Source organism: Scomber scombrus, chromosome 10, assembly GCF_963691925.1.
Source record: "Scomber scombrus chromosome 10, fScoSco1.1, whole genome shotgun sequence".
Lineage (NCBI taxonomy): Eukaryota > Metazoa > Chordata > Actinopteri > Scombriformes > Scombridae > Scomber > Scomber scombrus.
Genome location: NC_084979.1, coordinates 23,072,162 through 23,094,507, shown reverse-complemented (window position 1 = coordinate 23,094,507; position 22,346 = coordinate 23,072,162). Strand labels below are relative to the sequence as shown.

General features: G+C 38.2%; 2 protein-coding genes across 2 annotated transcripts; one reads left to right on the top strand and one right to left on the bottom strand.

Annotated features, from left to right (window-relative positions):
* The first annotated feature begins 807 nt into the window (after window positions 1–807).
* On the top strand, window positions 808–11,911 carry pacsin1a (protein kinase C and casein kinase substrate in neurons 1a). Its single transcript, XM_062427323.1, has 9 exons — window positions 808–867; window positions 3,903–4,059; window positions 4,241–4,476; window positions 6,627–6,782; window positions 7,354–7,529; window positions 9,364–9,484; window positions 9,587–9,693; window positions 10,346–10,542; window positions 11,579–11,911. The coding sequence occupies exons 1-9, from the start codon at window positions 808–810 to the stop codon at window positions 11,686–11,688; spliced, it is 1,320 nt and encodes a 439-aa protein (XP_062283307.1). The 3' UTR covers window positions 11,689–11,911.
* Window positions 11,912–16,092: 4,181 nt separating this feature from the next.
* LOC133987680 (SAM pointed domain-containing Ets transcription factor-like) lies at window positions 16,093–20,232 on the bottom strand. The gene is made up of 5 exons (XM_062427124.1): window positions 19,815–20,232; window positions 18,107–18,304; window positions 17,906–17,950; window positions 17,678–17,815; window positions 16,093–16,271 (listed from the first exon to the last, which is right to left on the bottom strand). The coding sequence occupies exons 1-5, from the start codon at window positions 20,230–20,232 to the stop codon at window positions 16,093–16,095; spliced, it is 978 nt and encodes a 325-aa protein (XP_062283108.1).
* Between the last annotated feature and the right edge of the window lie 2,114 nt (window positions 20,233–22,346).

The window sequence follows — 22,346 nt, the reverse complement described above, 5'->3', positions numbered from 1 at the left end:
AATGAAGAGCTCTCTGTCCAGGGAAAGGCATTAGTCATGTAAGCAAAATGGATTAGGCTTCAAACAGAGTTCAATACCAATCTAGAATCTAACAGTCTCTTCTGTTTTATCCTTGGTGGTAAGATATCGACCAGACGTCAAACAAATAAATATAAATCACCCTAAATGTTGGAGGAAATCCAGCAGCCGCTGTTTTCAGGAGGGCAAACAAAGTAGTCGGTAATTAAACCACATCATTAAAGGACATTTATAGGTTGTTTCAGTGTGTTTGTTTGTAATTCTATTATAGGGTTACACAATTCTGCACACAAGGTAGGTTTCTGGGATGCTGAACTCTGTGTGTAAGCGTCTGTTGTTTAACGGTCTCTCAGATATAATGTGTCAGAAGAATGAGGGTATGCATTGTGGAGTGATTCAGGGTCAGAGTCATGTGATGGCAGTGAATCTTTTCTAGGACACAACGATATACTGTAAGATGTCCCCTCTCGCTCCTTAGGGGCATGGTGCTGTATGCATGGTGGAGGAAACTATTTTTATCTCATTATTATGATGGTCTCAAATAGAAACCCTCACACTGAAAGGTCTCCTACAGTTGCTGGGGAAAATTGCCACATTGCTTTTTGGCAGTGTTTTATTTCTATTGTCTGCTCGTGTGCTCCATTGTACAGCTTTGCTTCTGTATTGTTGTGTAGTGTTACTGTCTCACATTGTCCCTTTCTGCTGTTTGTTTCTTTCAGTGCATGAGGAACCCAGATCTGCTGCAGAGGACAGGTTTAGTCATTAGAGTGCTTAGCCACATCCAGGAAAATGTCTGGCTCCTACGATGAAACTGCAGGTGCTGACGACACCATGGACAGCTTCTGGGAGGTACGGACATGACATCATATCTGTTTTGATGCCGTTTCAAAAAGCAAACCAACAACAACTTTACAACTTTTCATTGTATTTGTATTGATTTGACCCCTAAAGTCCAACAGAAGCTAAAGTAAATTACTCTCAGAAGTTGTAATCATGCTGTTTGATATCCATCAAGGGTCACCTCTCATGATCTGACGCATAAAAGCATGCATAAAATCCTGATTTAAGCATGGCTTTATTATTTTAATTAAGAGCTTTTTAAAGGTGACCTCATTAGGAGTTCCTCCACTTCATGAGGCAGAAGTGCAGCTAAAAATCTTTCATGTGGGTTTTTTGCAGTGTTTGTACTTTTGGGACACACACAGTGCTAAAAATATAGTTAAATTAATAAAAGAAAAAGTGTTTGTACAGCATGATGGTTGGACACTTGGAGCCTTAAAAAAGGAAGAAATTATGTTTGTGATGATTAAAAAGCAAAGAAAAATGAAGAGTAATCTAAACAAACACTCTTACATTATTCTCATTTTCCTAATTAGTTTTTTAGTCTCAATTTTCTCTTAGTAAGAATGGTTAAGTCCCTCCAGGAAACATTTTTGGTTGACCGAAATACAAAATACAAGTTTGACTACTGTGGACTTAAATGACTTGGACATATTTATATTCCTAGCTTTTCCCTTTATTACTTTAACTATTTAGAAAAAAATGTATTTAACAATTAAGATAAACATGATAAACTTAAAGATTTTACCTTTCTTTTTAGCATATAGATATAGATAACATATTTATATAAAAAACATATTAGATAGTAGATTGTGTGATGACACATCACTACATACAAACAACATAGTATCCTCTCCATCCCCACTTGTGCTGAAATGCAGCGTGTGTGTCTGTGTTCGTGTGTGTGTGTGTGTGTGTGTGTGTGAGCACTTTTAACCCAACAAATTAGCGTTAATGAATTCCCTCAGAACAAAGTCTTCTTTGTATCATGGCTCTGAGCCATGGAGGCACAGACAAAGAGCCTCAGTCATCAGCCGCTCTGAGGCGGCCTTTCACCACATGCACCTGCTTATAGCATCTGTATACTAGCAAAACAGCTCGGGTCAGCTCAGAGTTTAAAAATGCCAGAAAAACACTTTACTCTCAAGTTTTGTAATGAAACATTGATGCTTCATGCATCTGGGACAGAAAGAATAAGCATACTTTGTTGAATTTCAGTGCAAGTACAAGAGCTCAGGTGTGTTTTCATATGTGGAACCGGTTCACCAGTGTGTTGTTGGTGGTGTAACTTGGCAAACAGACCAAAACTCATACCGTCATGCACCTGTCTCACAGCCTCCCTGCAGCTCTCTCATCTCAAACAGTAGCTACACATGCGTGCTCGTGTTAGGACCAATCAGAGTGCAGCTGCGCAGCCAGCAAACATGTCAGACAGTCTCCTCATGATGCTGTATGTATGACTATATGTATTTACAGCATATACACACACAATCTGTAGTTGATTTTTAGATATATATGAAATCTGTATATCTGTCTTTACCTCACCTTCTATCCCTGCAAATCTGTCTGCCTGCATTACACCACTCAAGAGGATTAAAGCAGTCACAGTTTGTGCACACACACACACACACACACACACACACACACACACACACACACACACACACACACACACACACACACACACACACACACACACAAACGCAAACCCATGTCATTGCATAACTACACATGCAAAGGCACGAGCAACCCCCCCTTACACTACCCTCCCTTCATCATGCAGCATGAGCTCACGCCCCCTGCAGGCACTTTAGAGGCGGAGCCATGTTTCCTGGCACTGTTTTTTTTTAAGGCAGTCTCACTTAAGGTGGTTTGATCTAAAAGAAGAGGCAGTAAAATCATTTTGACGAAACGGATAACAAGAAAATGCAGATTACTGTCATGGCTGCAGCTATTTTTATTTGCGGATATAAGTAGATTTGATACTGTAGCATTTCATCTATTGTTATTATTGAACATATTTAGACTATATTAACTACATGTTAAATCAACATGCATAATCAATACATAATAAACATATGTATTGCAATGAAAACAGCTTGCACCCAACAAAGTAAAGCTAATGTTTATGTGTTAGCTACATGGAGATGGGGTTATCATTTGTAAATGTCCATTTTAGTTGCTTCTCTCTTTGAATGTTGTGGGTTAACAGGCTTAGTGGAAATGTGACCTCTTTTTGCTTGTTGGTCTTTCTGAGGATCTGTTTTTTTTATGTTGTTTTTTACAAAATTAAACATGGGAAAACATTTGTGTATTTCAGTGAGGTGATTCGTGTTAAAACCATTCTTTAGTTTAGAGCAAAACATAACATTGTTTTTCATGTTAACTATAAATATGTGGTTAGTGATTTGGGGCACAATTCTAAAGTCCACATGTATATTTATATATGTTGTCAGCTTTTTGTTACGTATAAAATTATTAAAATACACAAATATCATTATCTCTGATATCAAGTTTCTGTATGAAACTACAAGAAATGAACTCATAATGCCACTAGTTTTTTCTTGCTTTGTTTTTTTTGTTTTTTGGGGAGAGCAAAATCTATCTGCTAACAACTACATGTAGCATTTAGACAAAAATAATTAGTAATGAATAAATAATTAATTTGTCATTATGTTCATTTTAGCCCTAAACCATTTAATGTTTACTCTTAACAAAGTGGTCTAAAATTTGACTTAAATTTACCCAGTTCCAATGGAAAATGGCCTTGGTGAGATACTGAAGTAGTCATTATGTAAATGATATAATCCGTCAAAATATAATAGAATCAAAATGACTCCCTTGGGCATCTTGTCCATTTAGCTTGAATTTTGTAATTTGCTCAAACAACTACGTTTAATATTCTACCAACACATCATCACTAACATTCATTCACATCGGATTGATATACAGATATATAGAAATACACTTTAAAACTTTCGATGTAGACATGCATGTTGTAGTTTTTCTCTTGTGATATATGTACCTTTGTCTTGTGTTCTCAGGTGGGGAACTACAAGCGTGCTGTCAAGAGATTCGATGATGGCCATCGGCTCTGCAATGACCTTATGGGCTGCCTGCAGGAACGTGCCAAGATAGAAAAAGCCTACGGTGATCAGCTGACTGCCTGGTCCAAGAGGTGGAGACAGCTCATTGAGAAAGGTCAGCTTTGGGGAAGGGGTCAATAAAACAAATAGCTCAACAAATGAATGTACTTTACACAGTCTTTCAGTTTGCTAATGCTCAGTTTACACAGTTTGATGTTTGGTTACTGGTAATATTTGTCCAAGTTTGATTTCACTAAATTATTCATTTGGAATGAATCATTTTGTTTGACTTGCAGGCCCACAGTACGGCTCTGTGGAGAGAGCCTGGCTGGCTGTGATGACTGAAGCAGATAAGGTGAGTGAGCTGCACCAAGATGTGAAGAACAACCTGACGAACGATGACGTCGAGAAAGTGAAGAACTGGCAAAAGGAAGCATATCACAAGCAGATGATTGGCGGTTTCAAGGAAGCCAAGGAGGCGGAGGAAGGCTTCAAGAAGGCTCAGAAACCGTGGGCCAAAAAGCTCAAGGAGGTGAGAGGATAGAAATTAATTTGAATCAGCATGGGTGACATCAGTGTAACAGAGTGAGTTGGATTCTATAAATTATTATTATTAGTCTTTATTAAACAAGAACGATGCACCAAAAACATTCATCTCAAAATGAGAAGAGATGATTTATTCCAGATTAAGCTGTTACCTCATTTCCATCTGCAGTCTCTGAGCAGGTACACACAGAACAGACACTAAACACATTCATTTAAATGCAACCCTATTACATCATCTCTATCACACTGTAACAATTATACCGACATATCTACAAGCACACATCAATATGTAAATACCAGCACATTCATCCACTACAACAAAAAATTTGAATCAAATTAATGTGACTGAGTATCAGATTTTTTTTGCACCATGGGAAAAATAATGAAAGTCTGTGTGAGTTTGTCTGTGAGTTTTAATGATTTCATATTAAAAATGTTTACCTAAATATTTAAACTCATTAACATTTTTGATTATTTGAACTAAACACTAAGCTGTGGAAACACGGTTTGCTTTTGTTTATTAGCTATACATTACATTGAAGTTACCACATGAGTCATTCAGCCAATTAGCAACGTTATGAAGCGTTAATGAGAGCCTAGTGGCCACTTGTTCAACGTCTATCCCATGTGTGTATACAACTGTGTCATCAGCACACATCTGAATATCCACATCCTCACAAACAGATGGGAGTTCATTGATGAATGTAATGAATGTATATATGAGCTGCTTTCTTGTTCGCCTTGGTTTACATCATCTATTTTTGAAATGGATGTGTTGCATTGTAATCCCTCCACACAAAAAACTTTTTTTTAACTTTCAACCATTAAAAAAAATAAATACAAGCAGCAGAAATGAAAGAATGTGCTGGCTGTTCAAGTAGTTGTTTAACATTTTATTGATTAAGCCAGAACTCAGATGTAATGTTTCAGTGTCTGAATATCAGAGAGGTAGGCTGTATAGACCATTCCTGAAGCTGATCCATGACACTCTGTATAATAGCACCTGTGATGGTTTTACTGGAACTCGAAGAGGCACATTTTCTGATTCACAGCTTCATTAGCATGTCATATTTCAAACCAAAACTCCATGAGGCAACAGAGTTAGTCACAAATTACTTGTCATTGGACCAAAACTCGATTTCCAGTTTATAGAGACGTGTTGTAAATATTGACTCATCTGCTCAAAATCGATACTTAAGCACTCTGGAGTTCAGGTTTGTTTTGACACATTTTTCAGACTATCTAAGCATTCATTTTGTCTTTGTTTAGCACTTGTACAACTGTTTTCATAAACAAAGCTATATTTTGACCATTTTGTCAATTCAACATATTATAAAGCTACCTTAACTTACATTAAGATTACATAGGCACCCATGAAACTGACAAATATTGTATGATAATCTCTGAAAATAGTACTATGGAACAGTTCAAGACTATAGAAGCTATTCATACACATAAATACAGCAACAACAAAAAAAGCTCAAAATAAAACTGTAATACAATCTATTTACAGTACAGTGATTTTATCCCAATTCATTTTTGTTCATTTTTCATTGGACTTTTATTCATGCCACTTTGAAACATCTACAGACATAAAATAAAGAAAGATGCTGTGTGAAATCTCAGTGTCAACACATTTACATGGTTCTCTCAGCTTGCCTCTGCATAATAAAATGATCTTACAATAAACAAAAAAATGCTCAGTATACAACACTGAATATACAGACTCCATACCTATATTATTTTCCCTTTAATTTCAAGGAATGTTTGGGTCCAGCTGGCCCTAAATGATGTTGGAGAGCTTGTACTAAGACTTGAGTAGATCGAGATCAAAATGTGTTACGTGGTGAACATGAAGTCCTTTCTTAAAAAATCAAAATGGAGATACACAAATCACTATCCATACAGACTATACTGCCACAAGTAGAAAGTCTTTGTGACACTAAATTCAGTTTATTCTTGCATGCTAAATAGCAAAAAATGGCTGTGGTAATATTTATGTAGATATATTGATCCCTTTAAAATGGTGTATCCTGTCTGGACAAGGTCAAGGCCACTTTGAGATGAGTAGATGTGATCTGTTTAAATCAGATCATGTGTCTGAGATACTGAGGATGCCTGTGTTTGGACGTGCAGATGGAGACCGCCAAGAAAGGATACCACATGGCCTGCAAGGAGGAGAAGCTGGCTGCAGCCCGAGAGGCCAACGGCAAGACTGAGGCTTCTGTCACACCAGACCAGCAGAAGAAACTCCACGAGAAAGTGGACAAATGCAAACAGGATGCACAGAAGGTGAGAAAAAAGACAAATAGAGAGCTCTAACTGATTTTTTTTGTTTGTTTCAGTTTGAGCCAAGTGTAAATAAATAAAATAAATCAAAATCAATATAAAACAATTTAAGAATACATTTGGTAGTTCAGGAGATTATCTTGCGTTATCGTTGTAAATCAACACACAAATTCAAAAAGGCCAAAAAGTATCATGTTGTTTTATCTCTTTGTCACAGTCGCAGTACATTGATGACCTGGCAGGGATTTTACATTGGTTGTTGATCAGGCTAATTGATCAGGCCTCTGATATATTCCTATTTAAATGAGCAGTTTAAGATGTTATGTTGTGATAGATGTATGCTAGATGAAGACAAAAGTGCCTTTGTATTTTAATGAGATATTTTTGATCGTAAGTACAGATATGTTGCTGTATAACATAGTCACACCACCATGATATACAGTAGAACAGGACCATTTAGGTTTTATAGCAATATACATATTTTAGATCAATATGTATGCAGTTTATCAAGTTACAAAAGCAGTGTGAGCAAAGAGACTTCAGCTGTCAGTGTGTCCTCTGATCTCTGTCCCAGGCTAAAGAGAAGTATGAGAAGTCTCTGGAGGAGCTGAACAAGTGCACCCCTCAGTACATGGAGTGCATGGAGCAGGTGTTTGACCAGTGCCAGCAGCATGAAGTCAAGAGGCTGACCTTCCTCAAGGAAGCCTTGCTGGACATCAAACGCCATCTTAACCTCACTGAGAACCAAAGGTCAGTCAGGCTAAAGCAGTGGTCTCCAACCCTGCTCCTGGAGAGCTACTGCCCTGCATGTTTTAGGTATCTCCTCACTCTAACTCGTTATCAAGCAGCTGAGGCTCGTCAAAGGGCTTGATAACGAGTTGATTATTAGAATCAGGTGTGTTAGAGTGAGGAGATACCTAAAAAATGCAGGGCAGTAGCTCTCCAGGAGCAGGGTTGGAGACCACTGGGCTAAAGGAACCAGTTTTATTAATCTGATGAAAGTCAAACACAAAAATCCTGATACAGTTTCTCCAAGGTTTCAATGTATTTAGGACTGAAGTGATTTAATTTTTGGACATAGATTGATCTAATTTTGGTGAATTGCAGATGTGGTAATAAATAGAAATAATCAAATTGTAAATGTTTGATTCAGTGTGTCACATTCAGTACAGTTCACATCAGATTCATTAATCTCAACACACTTCTCAGCCAGGCATGCACTTCTCATTAGAGTCCAGACTCACAAAACTAATTAACTGATGATTCAGTTAATGACGTTTCTGCCAAAATGAATTTTGTTCCGAGTGAATGTTTGTCATATTCTGAGCCGTTTTTAACCTTGTGTTAAAACAAAGCCAGGACACACGATAAAGTGATTTTCAGGCTCTTTAACCAAACCTGCCATCTTTGTTTGGTGATAATTAAAACTCATGGTGGTTTAGAGGATTTCACTGCAGTTCATCCTGATTGGTTTCATAATTCACGTTTGATTTGTGTCATTTCACCATTTGCACTGCTATAAAAATGCAATAGCTCAATTTAGAAAGAGACTTCTTTTGTCGGATTTCATTGTGCCCCATATGAAATAAGACTGGACACACTTAAGGATTATGATTTAATTTTATTCAGTGCTGAATCCAGCACTGTCTTACCTCCTCAATCAAGTAAATGATTTTTGTCATAAAACCAAGCAAAATATATTTATTTGCATGAAAGCAGACAAAACAGATGCTTTATTTAGATGAGCCTGTATACTTTTAGGACCTTTGAAGTGCATCAGTGAGTTTTCTTGTAAATTATCACCAGATTCCATTTATACCACAACACGTTCAACATATTAGACATGTGCTGTAATTGTACATTATTTTCTGCAATGATAATGACTCATAAAAAAGCCTACTGAAGATAAAAGCACAAATTCACACTCAGAAACTGAACAAGGTCAATTATGTTATGTTCTCATAGTCACAGTCATTATCACAAAGGCCAAAATATCTATTTTTCCACTTTGCTGTAACAACTGTGGCATCTCCTTACAATAAATTCAGTTTAGGTGCCCTGTGAGATTGTTTTGGCATTAATTGAAATATGCACAAATATACTTAAATATACTCCTGTTGTAGCTCACTTCTTCAATACATACATAGTATTTATTTAGTTAATGTTCCAGCTTTTGGGGAAAAAACACATGGACTGTATGTAGAAGAGATTTTCAGTGTAGATCAGAAAGAAACCTAGTCATATTGGTTTATCCTGTATTTTAGGTTATAAAACTGCAAAGTGAATGTGTCCTTTTTAATCTAATAACCCATTGCAGTGATCTGGGAAAACAGTGGCGACGTAAACAATGATATCCTTGTACAAGCCTGAGATTATTCAGGCCAAACACTTAAGCCATTGAGGGCTCCAACTTCAGTAGAAAAACTCGGGGAGACACTTTAGTTGTGTCATGACCCAACGTTGGATCTCTCTCAAGCCAGAGTTTGAACTACTCGATAGGCTCTGCTGCCAAATTGGCATCATCTTCATGCAATTCCCTTCTGGTGTTTCATCATCGCTATTTGTTCCATTTTCCTCTCCTCAGCTATTCCACAATATACAGAGAACTGGAGCGCACAGTCCTGGGTGCAAACACACAGGAGGACCTGAAGTGGTTCAGCAACAACCACGGCCCTGGGATGCATATGAACTGGCCTGCGTTTGAGGTACAACGATCATACCTTCATACAAGAACATAGAAATATATTTTCTCTTGAGTTATAATTTCTATTCTGCTTTCATTTGCGTCTTTTCATTATTTTCACCAGGAATACAACCCAGATCAGGCCAGTGCTCCTCCAAAGAAGAAGAAACCAGACGGAGCCCCACCCACCCCGAGCACCGACCATGTGGCTCCACCTGGTGACCGTAGCAGGTTAGTTCAGGACATTCATCATTTAAAACCCCCCAATCAATCACATTTAAACACAACACACTCTGTTACATTTTTAATTCAGTGTTATCTTTAAATTGTATGAAGGACTTATATTTATGTTCATGTCATTTCTATAGAGGAGGTGATACTCCATATTTTTGTTCTTGAGAACAAATCCCATGAAGAGACCAAAACCAACAACATGTTAGTCTGCCTCTCTGTACTCTATGACTTTTCTTCCCAGTCTGTGGCTCTCATTGGTTGCCGCCAAAGACATGAATGTTTAAAGCCCAATCAAGAATATATACTTTCAATTTTTTTAAGGCTACATCATTTCCTTAAACAGTTGGGTAGTGTAGTCTTTAGTACATGTTACTCGGGAGTAAAAATGCATTTTTCGACTATTTTTGTCTGCAAATTTGGTGTCCTAGTATCTAGCATTTTTTGCAGCAGGACGGTGGATGTGGGATCAATTCAGAATAAACTACAGTGCCCATGTTCAATGTATTTAAAGCGCATGTCACCCTGTGCAATGCTGTGGCTCATTGATGTTTTTTAAGAAAAATATAGAATATCACAAGTCATATTCTTTGTCTTCAGTCTTGGGGTCACTTAACATCAAATCTCACCCTGAATTCTTTCTCTCCTCCAGCGTGAGCAGCTACGATAAGAACCAAGCTTACTCAACTGAGTGGTCTGATGATGAGCAGCCCGCTACAAACTCTGGAAACGAAAACGGTGGAAATGGGAACTCATTTGAAGATGATGCTAGCACTGGGAAAGGGGTCCGCGTGCGAGCTCTCTATGACTATGAAGGCCAGGAACAGGATGAACTCACCTTCAAAGCAGGTAATGTGACTAGAAGACATACTAATATATACAGATACATACAGATACATGCAGATAATTTTGTCTACCATCATGCAGCTTATCTCATATCTAATATGTACTCATGATACACATACTGTAGATTACACATGAACTTGCTAATGTATGAAGGGCCTGGGACGCTATCTGCAGTAGTTTTAGGACAAGAAGACGAGCTGGAGCATGAGAGGTGGTCCGAAATCAACAACTCTGTCCTTATTTCTAGTCTAAAGCTTCCCTTCCTCTATAGAAGATAGCAGTGGTTAGTCAATAATAGCCACATGGAAAACAAATTACAGGCGCTTGCCACCAATTAACACAAGCTCCTTGGGAAATGCTCTGAAAGAGTCCACATAGTGACATGACTAACAATTTAGAGACAAGCTTTACACAGAAAATAATTAATGAGGAAGTCACAGCTGTGCATGTAAATCTTACCATCCACACTCACATGCTATTTTTAACCACACAATTAGCTGAGGTTTAAGGTATTTTTTAAATTAATATCAAGGACATGATGTCAGTCTTTAAAGATTTTATTATACCTGCATATAAGAGTATTTCTTTTTTGCACGTAGTTCAAATTAAAGCAAGAACAACAAAAAATGTATTCTTTATTTTGCTACCACAATTTTATTTCTGGCAGTGGTTTTAAAACCGCATTTAGACCAAAGGAATAATTCATCGAACTTCTTTATGATCATTAGATGAGCAGATTGACTCCACTCTTAACCTGTTAAATGACACTGTCCCACCTGTAGGGTACTTACACCTGGTGGCACTATTCTCACACTCACTTATACTCATTCTGATTTTTTGATTGTACAATTTCAAGAGCTACCTTTTAAATGAGGGCATGGTTTTGACTGTAATAAAAAAGGGTTGAAGAGCAGTGACCTTTACATTATGGGTACATTATTGTTTAAACTAAGTACTTAAAGATATTTTCATTTTAGATTTATATTGACAAGTTGACACAAGACCACATGTTGATTAAGGAGTGATGTCTCTTTCACAGGTGATGAACTGACCAAGACTGAGGATGAAGATGAGCAAGGCTGGTGTAGAGGTCGTATGGACAGCGGCCGAGAGGGACTGTACCCGGCCAATTATGTTGAGCCAATCTAGTCACGTTACTGGACAAGGACACGCCATTGGAGGCAGCTTGAACTGTCCCGTCCAATTGCACCGCACATAGCCAGAGACTTAAGAGCAACACATCCCTTGCCCAACAGATGCGCCAAGCAGTCTTGCCTAAATAAAAACTTAGTAACCTAAAAGACAATATATCAGTATAATATATTTTATCCAGCATTTGGGGTGGGTGGACTTACACATTTAAAAACAGGAGCAGCAGTTATTCCAGTATATACACACTCAACTATAACATCAAAACAGTGCAGGAACACATTGCTTCTCTGTGTAACTGTATTTAGCGTATAATGCAGTGAAAATGGGAAGATAATATAATCAGTTATACCCATTCGACAAAGACGAGCTTCTCTAACCTGCATTGTGTATATACAGTGTGATGCCATTTTTGTGTAGCATTTTTAATGCTGTGTGTGATCAGTCATCATTCTTACATTGGGAATGCTGTGTAGTGTTAAAAGTACCACAGACAGTATCCTCTTTTTTTTTTCTTTTTTTTGTGTGATTTGGTCCAACCTCTTATCCAGTGTGTGCAGTGCTATGTGTTTTTAACTGTTTCTGAACTTGCATAGCAGCATGCGCTATGCAAAAACTTGCATTCCCTGAATCCTGCAGCCTTGTTAAGGCTACAACTTGATGCAACACTTCAACTACAAATGCAGAGTTCACTTTTTAGCATCACATGCTTCTGGACATGCACGTGCTTCTGTTTTCATGAGAGGAAGCTTGTTGATGAACTGATTTTATGTTTGTTTGTTTGGTTTTAACATTAGATTTTTTTTTCTTTGCATCACAAATTTGACAATATCATCTTCATGCTATCCATGGAAAGGATATACAGTTTCGACAGAAGCTTTCATTCTTGGTTCAGTAATTCAAGTCTCATTTTAATCCACTACTGCTAACGAGAAACACCAGTGATACATTCCCTCAGAGCGAAGCCGGATCCAGTCATCTTCTTGAGGTTGCCACTGCAGTATAAGTGGAGGGTTTTGAACAATGCCTATGCCGGGCACTTTTCTTCCAGAGCGAGGGGCCAATGGAGGCATGCTGATGCGTGACTGTGCTACAGACTGTCGTCTGAAGATCAAAGCCTCTCCAACAGGACATGAATGTACTAGTGTTTGGGCTTGGAAGAAGGCATGTTGTCTAAACATGGTTCTCCACTGTCATTTAAAGCCCTACCTAGCAAAAAGCACTAGTTATGTGGCCCGTTTCCCTGCTGAGCCAAAGAATGACCCAATACCATCAACTTTCCATTTTCTCTCCATGCAATAACTTCACATATCACATGTGAAACAGCTTCAGTGAAGATCAACTTGTAGCTGCCTCCCAGTCCACCCAAACTTCATTTGTCTGCAAAACACTGCGCAACGACACAGGGAATACATTTGTCACCAGTGCTGCACTGCATGTAAGATGACTCTTACACAGTGCATTACATGGTTATTTTTAAATCTTTAACTTGCTCCATAGAACTTAAATTTATAGTAGTCATCAGATGTCAATTAGTTATCTTGCTACGAGTTGCACCTAAATCTCTGATGAAATGATTAGATGGGAGAGAGGCTTTTTATAACTTAGTTGTCCTGAAGTTTTTAAAAATTTCACTGGACCAACAGCAGTCAGATGTGTTTAGCTCTGTGTCTGGAACAGGATTTGACAGGTTTGGGTCTCACACATGAGGAGAAACACATCACCAGCTCACAAGTTGTGTCTTAGAGTAAAGCTGTCCAGCATAGCAAAAAGGACTCCTATCATGAAACTGTCCCATATCCTCAATGCACGTATGAGTACACACACATGCACACACACACACACACACACACACACACACACACACATATATACACACGTACACAGTACACATGCACGCACACAAACATATGCACGCATTAAACATAGGATATACACACAACATTACCAGGTTAATATTTTGGGGAAAACATCTTCATCATCCAGTGTGTATGAGCTGTGTAAATGTAACAGAAAAAAAATGTTTAAAAAAAATTCAAGTGATTGACTATTAAGACAAAATGTAGTGTTATACATGTAAATGTGTTTCATTAAAATAACAGTAATGGAAAACATATTAAGTAATAGGTACCATATTGTATGAATTTCATTGCAATGGAATTGTCAGTGTATCATAAACGCGTGACGTTATCCCACGCTGCCAGATTTGTATATGATGATGTAATTTAAAGATTATATTCTATTGTAACTGTACAACTGTGTTGAGTTGAAAATGAGACCTAACCACGTTGAGGCAGTAAAAAGGTGTACATGTAAATGCTTTTTTATGTTGATGATCTCTTCCTTATGCACACAGGGGACAGCAGCTCATGTTGTGGAAACCCTACCGTATATTAGCGGTCTAGAAGATGTATGTTCATAGTTAGTGATGTACTTTTATCTCCTAACTGGTGTAGTGCCTGTTCATCTTGATGTAACAAGAAGTTCATTTAAATATGCATAAAGATGATTATGATCACAGATAATAATGATGATAGTGATGAAAAACCTGAATCGAATTTGTTGTGATGGTGTCAATATTGCGATATTGGTTTGAAAGGGAAACAAGTTTGTTGAAAAAATAAGTGTCTGTGTGTGTTTTTTGCGTATGGGGTGTGTGTGATTTTGTGCTATTTGTTAGCATTTTCCTTCAAGCTTTTAGAGGGAGATGACACGCTTGGTAATAATTAATTGCTTTATTGTAGATTCTGAATACAAACCCAAATTCAGAAATGAAAGGAGAATCTATTAAGGCAGGTTTAATAAAATATTCACTTGTTTTGGCATTGCTCTGCAACTTATACATGTTCTAGACACGTAAATAGAGAGAACATGAAATGTCAATGTAAAGAAAAAGAGAATTTAAAGGAATGGTTTTGAAATATGCTTATTCACGTTCTTCCCAAGAGTTGACACCACTGTGATGTCTGTATGGTAAAATTGTAGCTGGAGCATGGAAACAGCTAACCTGGCTCTGTCTAACAGTAACACAATCTGCCAACCTGCACCTCTAAAGCTCACTAATTAAACTGTTAATAAAAATAAAAACAACAATTAGCTTTTTAACAGGGGATGTTGGACTATTTTTTGGCCGACAACAGTTGCCAGGTAACCAGCAGAAATGCCAGAAAGTTGCAATAATTGACGAGCCATCTTTGCGTCATTTGATGCTTCTATGACACTCTGCAGGCATTAGATTTGAAACACCAACACCACAGAACTAGCACAGGTCAGTCCTGTTGTTCTTTGTATTTACTGCTGCGTTAGTTGAATGTAATAAATTAATAAAAAAGAGAAATATAGTAGAGCAAGATGAAACTAAGAGCATCTGTTTCCACGGTAAATCATCTACTGAGTGTTTGATGGTTCTGTATTTGTGCTTTAAAAAGGTAAACACTGTTTAACAAACAGAAAATGTTTTATTTCTCTCATTCACTGCTTTGTTCTCTCTACTGCAGCTCCCTCTCCTAACTCAACTGCCACGCTGTCTCTCTCTCTCTCTCTCTCTCTCTCTCTCTCTCTCTCTCTCTCTCTCTCTCTCACTCTCTCTCTCTCTCTCTCTCTCTCTCTCTCTCTCTATCTCTCTCTCTCTCTCTCTCTCTCTCTCTCTCTCTCTCTCTCTCTCTCTCTCTCTCTCTCTCTCTCTCTCTCTCTCTCTCGCTCGCTCACGCTATCTCTCTTTTACAGCTGCAGAGAAAACAGGTTTGGTTACTGGGTCCCATTTGATTCTCCAAAATGTAAACAAGGTCTGAGAAGGGAATTCAAGACAGTTTGACGCACTTCATAATGCTTTTGGTGCATGTTTGACCATTTAAAACAATAGGCGTACTTCATAATTTGGGTATCAGGTTTTTTCAGTGTGTTTGGGCCTTTAGAAGTGCTTGTATAGACAGATTTTTTTTGCATTTGTGGAGACCCAGGTTAATTGTTTTACCCTTTATTCTAAGTTAAACTCATTGGCTACATGTTTACCATATAGCCAATACAGATGTGACAGCGGTAGCAATCTTCTCATATAACTCTCGATAAGACATCAAATGAGCGAATCCCAATATGAAAAAATATTCCTTTAAAGGTTTTCCAGCGAGAAGAAGAAATTCAGTTTGTGCCCTTTAAGAAACCAAAGCACAAACCACAAATGCATTTAAAATATGAGTGCTAAAGACAAACAATACAATAAAATCCAGTTTTAAGAATTAAGAGTGAGATTGATAGGCAGGAGTGCATGTTTCAGTAGGCAGTCTTTACAATAGAAAAGAAACATCAATGAAGGAGCTTCGGAGTTCATATCACTTGCTATCACTGTATGTCCAGCATATCTTTGGTTGCCCCTCAGCTCATTCACCTCTGATTGGCTGATCTTTATCATACAGGGTTGACAAACTGGTAGACCAGCCTGCGTGATACGTCAGGCTTTCGGATGATGCCCTTCTTGTAGTACTGGCGTATAGAGCGACTCAATTTGTCATAGTTCATGGCCGGGCGGTTCTTCCTGATGCCCCATAGCCTGGCCACGTGAGCTGAGTCTTCTATTTTGAAAATTCCTTTGGACAGAAAAAACAAAAATAAGTCAGTTGGGATTCGGAGGTGAACAAGAGTCCACAGCCAGCGGCTCTGTGAAGCTGTATGTAAAGCAGCACTTTGAGCAGAATGCTAATGTCAGCATATGCCAACATGCTCACATAGACAGCTCTAACATACTCTTATATGGTTTACCATGTTCATCTTGGTTTAGTTATTTAACATGCTAACATTTGCAAAATAGCACTAAACACAAAGTACAAGAGACTGATGGGAATGTATTAGTTCTGCAGGTATTTAATCATAAACCAATTTTTGGACAACTCAAAATTCAGGCCCTAATTATAGTGTTGGATGAAAATGAGAGGATCACCAAATTGGTTACAATTCATTCTGAGTGTGACATGAATGCCAGAACTAAATGTCATGTCAGTCCATACAATAGTTGATGCCATACCTAAAGCCATGCTCCTAGCATGGCTAAAAATCCATTATGTATTTATGTATTATGTGTATTTTTTTTTTTCTTTTTTTCTTTTTTAATGGGAACAGGCATATACAATGTATAAACCGACAATACACTGACCAATACACAAACAGACAGAAGACAAACACACAAAACACTACAACAACAACAACAACAATTATGTGTATTTTTGCGGGGTATGCTAAATATGAAGCTGCAGGGGACAATTACCTTGCTTTGTCCAAGGGATAAGAAAAATCTGCCTCAAAGCACCTCTAAATCTCACTAATTACCACATTTTATCGGTTTTTAATTTCATACAAAAAATGTGTAGTTTTACAGAAAGGTTATGTGTGGGATTATTTCTTGCCCAGCCACAGTGATTTATAATGTGTTTTAGAGGTGCTGGAATCCCCTTTGAACAAAGCTAGGCTTGCTTTTTGCCCTGTTTCCAGTCTCCAGTCACGCTAAGCTGTGCTAATCAGCTGCTGGCTGTAATGTGTGGTATCGATCTTCTCTAACTCCCAGCAAGAAAGAGAATAATCAATTTTCCCAAATGTCATATTTCTCCTTCAACTGCCATTTAACTGGGAAATAGAAACATTATACAATTATACAACTCTCAGAGGACAGCTAATGGCTCATTTGTACAGTTCTGATGTTCCAGGATATCATTAAAAATATGCCAAAAACCTATTACTCAAAATTCAAACTGAATTTGTAGTTTCCTGAAGTTTGCAGGATTTTTTTCACAACAGACATTTTGACTTGAGTAGAAAACGCACAGGTGTTACTAATAACGTTATTGGGTCTGTGATATTCAGGTGTCCCTGTAAATCATGACTGCCTGTGAGCCAGCATGCACAGTGCCAGGACCTTGAAATTGAAGCAGCTGTCTGGAGTGCCAAACTGCCGTCCAGTTTCTCTGCCCACAACTGTCTGTAAGTTATTTCATTTCCTTACCTTTCTCTTTGTTGAGCCAGCGGATGCAGCGGCTGTAATTATGAGGCTTGAGGAGCAGCTCTCGGAGGAACTGCCACAGGTGGATGGGCTGGGTGGGGTATTTACATATCACGTCTGACCAGGAATCATCGTCAGCTGCTGATATAGGGGACATTTCAGAGACCAGATGTCAATTTTTCGACTCAACTGTGTGAGATTTTTTGGTTCTTGTTCTAACCGAGAACTTACCAGATTTTCCATCCTCTGGTGGGGAGCGGTCGTTCATTGATGCAGCTGAAGAAACAGACCCAAAAAAATCTAACTCAGCAGCAGTTCATACCACACATAATACAAACAGCCATATATTTGCTCTTGGTCATGCTGCATTTGCTTCCCAATTTGCTAACGAGTTGATTTAGACCTATTTCCTGGTGTTCCTCTTGTTCTTACCAGATCTCCAGATGTCCAAATGTGCATACAGCATGTCTCCAAACTGCGAAGAGCGTTGTCTGAAGTCTGCTTCTGTCATGGAGCACAGATCCCTCCCGCTCAGCTCCTGAAACATTGTGCTGACCTGCGGCAGCTTGTACAGGTGCTCAGTCCACAGCAGCCACTTCTGAACGTGCACACAGCTCCAGTCTAAGGGGTCTAAAGAGGAAACAGAAGGAGATAAAGTATTTTCCTTCACACAACCTTTCCACATGTGAGCTTTTCATTTTCAGATACTTAAAATATGTCAACCACCAGTGTATAAATAATGAAACATGACATCAGTTCAAAAGGTAATAAACAACTGTTTGTCAGGATGAAGCTCTTGTTCGACTCTGAATTACATGCAGTTATTTTATCATAATTCTCTACCATCCATTAGCTCTCTTACTCAATCTACCACATGATTTCAAATTGTCATAGTTTTGGTGCATATCTTAATACAAATTGATTTAAAAAAAAATGTTTTTAGGATAATGGCTACAAATAATAAATATATCACTTGAAAAGCTTGCACTGAATTGACTCAGGTGACAGTGTGACTAATGTTCATTAATCAAAACCAGAACACAAAAGCTAACCTAAAACTACTGTTGACAGATTTGAGTCACCATTATGTTCATATCAAGTGGGAGTATGTATCTCATTTTGGGCTTGGAGACTACAATTTTAAAGAGAGAGCCTGCATTAAACATTGGGTATGTGGAGTTGAATGTGTAAAGGCATTTTTTTCAAAGCAGGCGGTGTCTAAAAATAATACTAAGAATAAATGTCAGCATGCAAACGTGATCACAGTGACAATGCTAACATGTAGGTATAATGGGTTCATCTTCTTAGTTAAGTGTGTTAACGTGCTAATATTTGACAACCGGTACAGCTGAGGCTGGTGGTAATGTCATTAGTTTCGCAGGTATTTAGTCACCAATACAACTTTAAACTATAATCTAATGATGGTACTGGATAAAACTAAAAAGAGATTGCTAGAATGATGACAATGCATCATGAGCGGAGCATTAGTGCCTGAACCATATTTTATGGCAATCTATGCAATAATTCTTTGGTTATTTCAGTCAGGACCAAAGTTGTTGACCGTCATTGCCATCCAACATGCTATTTATAGGAATGTAGGATCCAGCATTTGTGGGTCTTATGACTCACAGTTGGGACAAAAGATCAGGATGCTTCAGCTTCTGCTGCATCAATTCAGACAATTCCTTTTTAATTGGTGTCTATAGCAATCCTGCCACATTGTGGAAGTGCAAAGCTAAATCATCATAGTACTTTTAGTTATGTTATAAACCTTAAATAATTTGTGTCTCCTCATATTAATAATAATAATCTTAATCTGCATTAGGTACACGTTTGCTTTGACACAGTAAAAGTAAGCACATATTAAGATAATATATGGTTTCAAGGCTCTATAGACTCTGTTCATGAGAAGTGCAGAAAATCTTCTGTCAACAGAAGTTTGCACAAGGTGGGCAGAGCGTCAGATTCGCACCAGGTGTCATTTGTGTGAGCGTGGATGTTGAAGTGAGAGCACACAAACAAATGATGGCTTTTGAAGGTTTTTTTTTTTTTTTTTAACTACAAGCTCTGTCAATGCTATCTGCAGCAGTTTTCTAATATTTAAATGCCTCTGGAGAAATGTGACATTAAACAGTCGTACCTGGTGCAATGTTGAGTAGCCTGCAAGCCGTGTCGACATCCTTCAGCACTTCTCCCACCACCATAGATTGGACCTGCTCCAGACAACGCTCCTCCACTTGACCCTGCATCTCACAGGGGGGTTCCTGGGGTTGGCTGGGCACAGGCGGGCTTGGCTCTGTAGTCCTGGTGGTAGGAGCAGCAGGAACAGGGGACTGTGTCATCTTCAGCACCCAGGGGTTCTCTTCTATAGCTAATCTGTCATAACAGGGGAGGTAGACCCCTGGCCAGCTGAGCTCAGGGATTCCTAACAAACTGCGGGGTGGTTTTACATCCTCTGTCTCGTCCAGCCAGGCCATCCTGGTGTCAGTGTGGGGATGACTGATGTAGAGTGGCGAGGGTGCGGTGAAGCCCATGCGTTCAAAGCCTGGACTCCCCATGCTCAGATTGTTTTAACTCTGAAAAAAGGAAAACACTGTGTTCACAAAATGTTGTCATTGGTGTCATAACAGATTTACACCCTTCGTGACATTTTCATTATGGTGAGACAGAGTGGTATTGATGCTGCTCTGAAACCATACCCAAATGCCCAATATTTAAACAGTAGCAATCCTAAAGTAAACCTGACATTTGTTCTATGATATTTACTTTGCAGGGACTAACTTTGAAATATGGAGTCTGTCATTCCAGCTATGTCAACTGGAGCCTTTGTGTCAGTTAAATCCCCCTTTTGTCTTTGTTTGTCTTTCAATGTGGTTTAATGTAATTCAAATGTCAAGCTCCATATTTTTAATCCAGAATCCATAAGAAGCCATGTTTCGATTTTGGCATTAATCTATCCATTCGAAAATATTTTGGTCAAACTGTGTGAAATTCTCACCTATTGTTATCAACATTATTCAACAATATCTGAATCGAATCTCCTCCACCTTTCAGCTCATGAGTGCAGATAAGAAAAAAGAAGCTCAAAGCCTTGTTTGAAACTCCGGCTACCAAGTAAAAACTGAATGTGTTTGTCCATTTTAATTTCAAAATGTTGTAGTTGGCTAGCATCAAAAGTAACACCCAATGCCTTTTAATATCAAGCAAATCAGATCTGCAGGATGGATCACAAATTAATTGAAAAAGGAAGCTTGATAAAGGGTGGGACGCGTATAATATGTGGATAAAGGATAAGTAATTTAGCTGGAACATTCATCATAGTATGAGTAAGAGAACAGCTCACGCGGCTGGGAGTGGTGCTGTATGCCAGTATTTAATTTGAAGAATGGATGAAAACTTAAACTATACGTTTCTACGGGCAGTAACCAAACTAAAAAGACTTTGTACTTATTTAATGCATGATGTATTTCCAGCTTTCATTCCACTTACTCTGGCCAGGGCAGAATATATGACACAGAACAAAAGACTGAAGCAGACTTCACTATAGGCTAATGAGTAATGATCTGCATCCACAGCCGCACTCAGACTCTATTCACTCTGGATACATTATGCTCAATAATATACACAGGCGACCTTTTGTTAACTACTGAGTGTAAAGTACTGTCCTGAAGTAAACTGATCATGTGATCTCTCTCCAGTATAATACACTGTCAAAACAATGGGACATTGTGCGAGGTGGTGTGCTAAGAAACAAGGCAGTTCTTAGAAGCTGGGTAACTGTTAGACTCCAGTGAAAAAGATACAATCTATTCAGTTAACAAAACAGATATAACTGAAGGAACTAATAGAAATTAGTGAAGCGAGTTTGGTTTGGTTTTACCGTTTAATAACGCATAAGGTATAAATTATCACCCAATTCTGTGTTAGACCCTTTTAGCCTACTTAATTCCAACTTATAACCACAGGTTTTACACATATTTTTTGTAATTTATGGTCAATAGGTCTCAGTTAAATGAAAGTATACCTCATTTTTTAGTTAATGCCTGTTGTCCTTGGGTTAATTTTGAGGATTTTAACAAACATCATAGGGGGGAAATTCAAAAAGCAGTCACAGAAGAAAGGTCTAGATGCCTGGACACATGGTCCATGTCTCTACTATTATTTCCTTGCCCCCAGGCATTAGCAGTTCAAATGTTTGGCAGCAATAGAAAACTTGCTCTTCTAGATTATCCTTTCTCTCTGGAACAAATTAATTTTCTGTGTGTGTGAGAAGATTCTGTGCTGCTCAAATGAAAGCAGCATGCTCGTAAAAAAAAAAAAAAACGGAGCACAAAGTCTGTTATTTGTAGACTTACACTTGGTGCTGTTTAATACGTCGGCAGATAGCAGCCAAACTGATACGAGAGGCCTTTAATTGATATGAAAAGCTTTGGTCATTCATGGCTCACTGCATTCCACTGTTCTCTGGACAAAAGGACAGGTGTTTGATAACACACCTTTATGAGTTGTTCCATTTATTTCAGTGTGCAGGGTTGTGGTAAAAAAAAAAAAGCAAAATAATATTAGTTAAATCAGCTCAATCAGTGTTTTCACAGGGCTTTTGATAAAATACTTGATAAGATTCAATTTGCTATCCAGCCAAATTAAATACTCATCAGAAAAAACAATTGAA

Excerpts from the sequence above, each read along its gene's own strand:
- LOC133987680 (XM_062427124.1), bottom strand. The coding sequence starts at position 20,232 with ATGGGGAGTCCAGGCTTTGAACGCATGGGCTTCACCGCACCCTCGCCA. Across the intron at positions 17,951-18,106 it reads TTTGGACATCTGGAGATCTG|CTGCATCAATGAACGACCGC; the intron begins GTAAGAACAAGA and ends CTGTTTCTTCAG. Across the intron at positions 16,272-17,677 it reads CTGGCTCAACAAAGAGAAAG|GAATTTTCAAAATAGAAGAC; the intron begins GTAAGGAAATGA and ends TTCTGTCCAAAG.
- pacsin1a (XM_062427323.1), top strand. The coding sequence starts at position 808 with ATGTCTGGCTCCTACGATGAAACTGCAGGTGCTGACGACACCATGGAC. Across the intron at positions 4,060-4,240 it reads GAGACAGCTCATTGAGAAAG|GCCCACAGTACGGCTCTGTG; the intron begins GTCAGCTTTGGG and ends TTTGACTTGCAG. Across the intron at positions 6,783-7,353 it reads GCAAACAGGATGCACAGAAG|GCTAAAGAGAAGTATGAGAA; the intron begins GTGAGAAAAAAG and ends TCTCTGTCCCAG.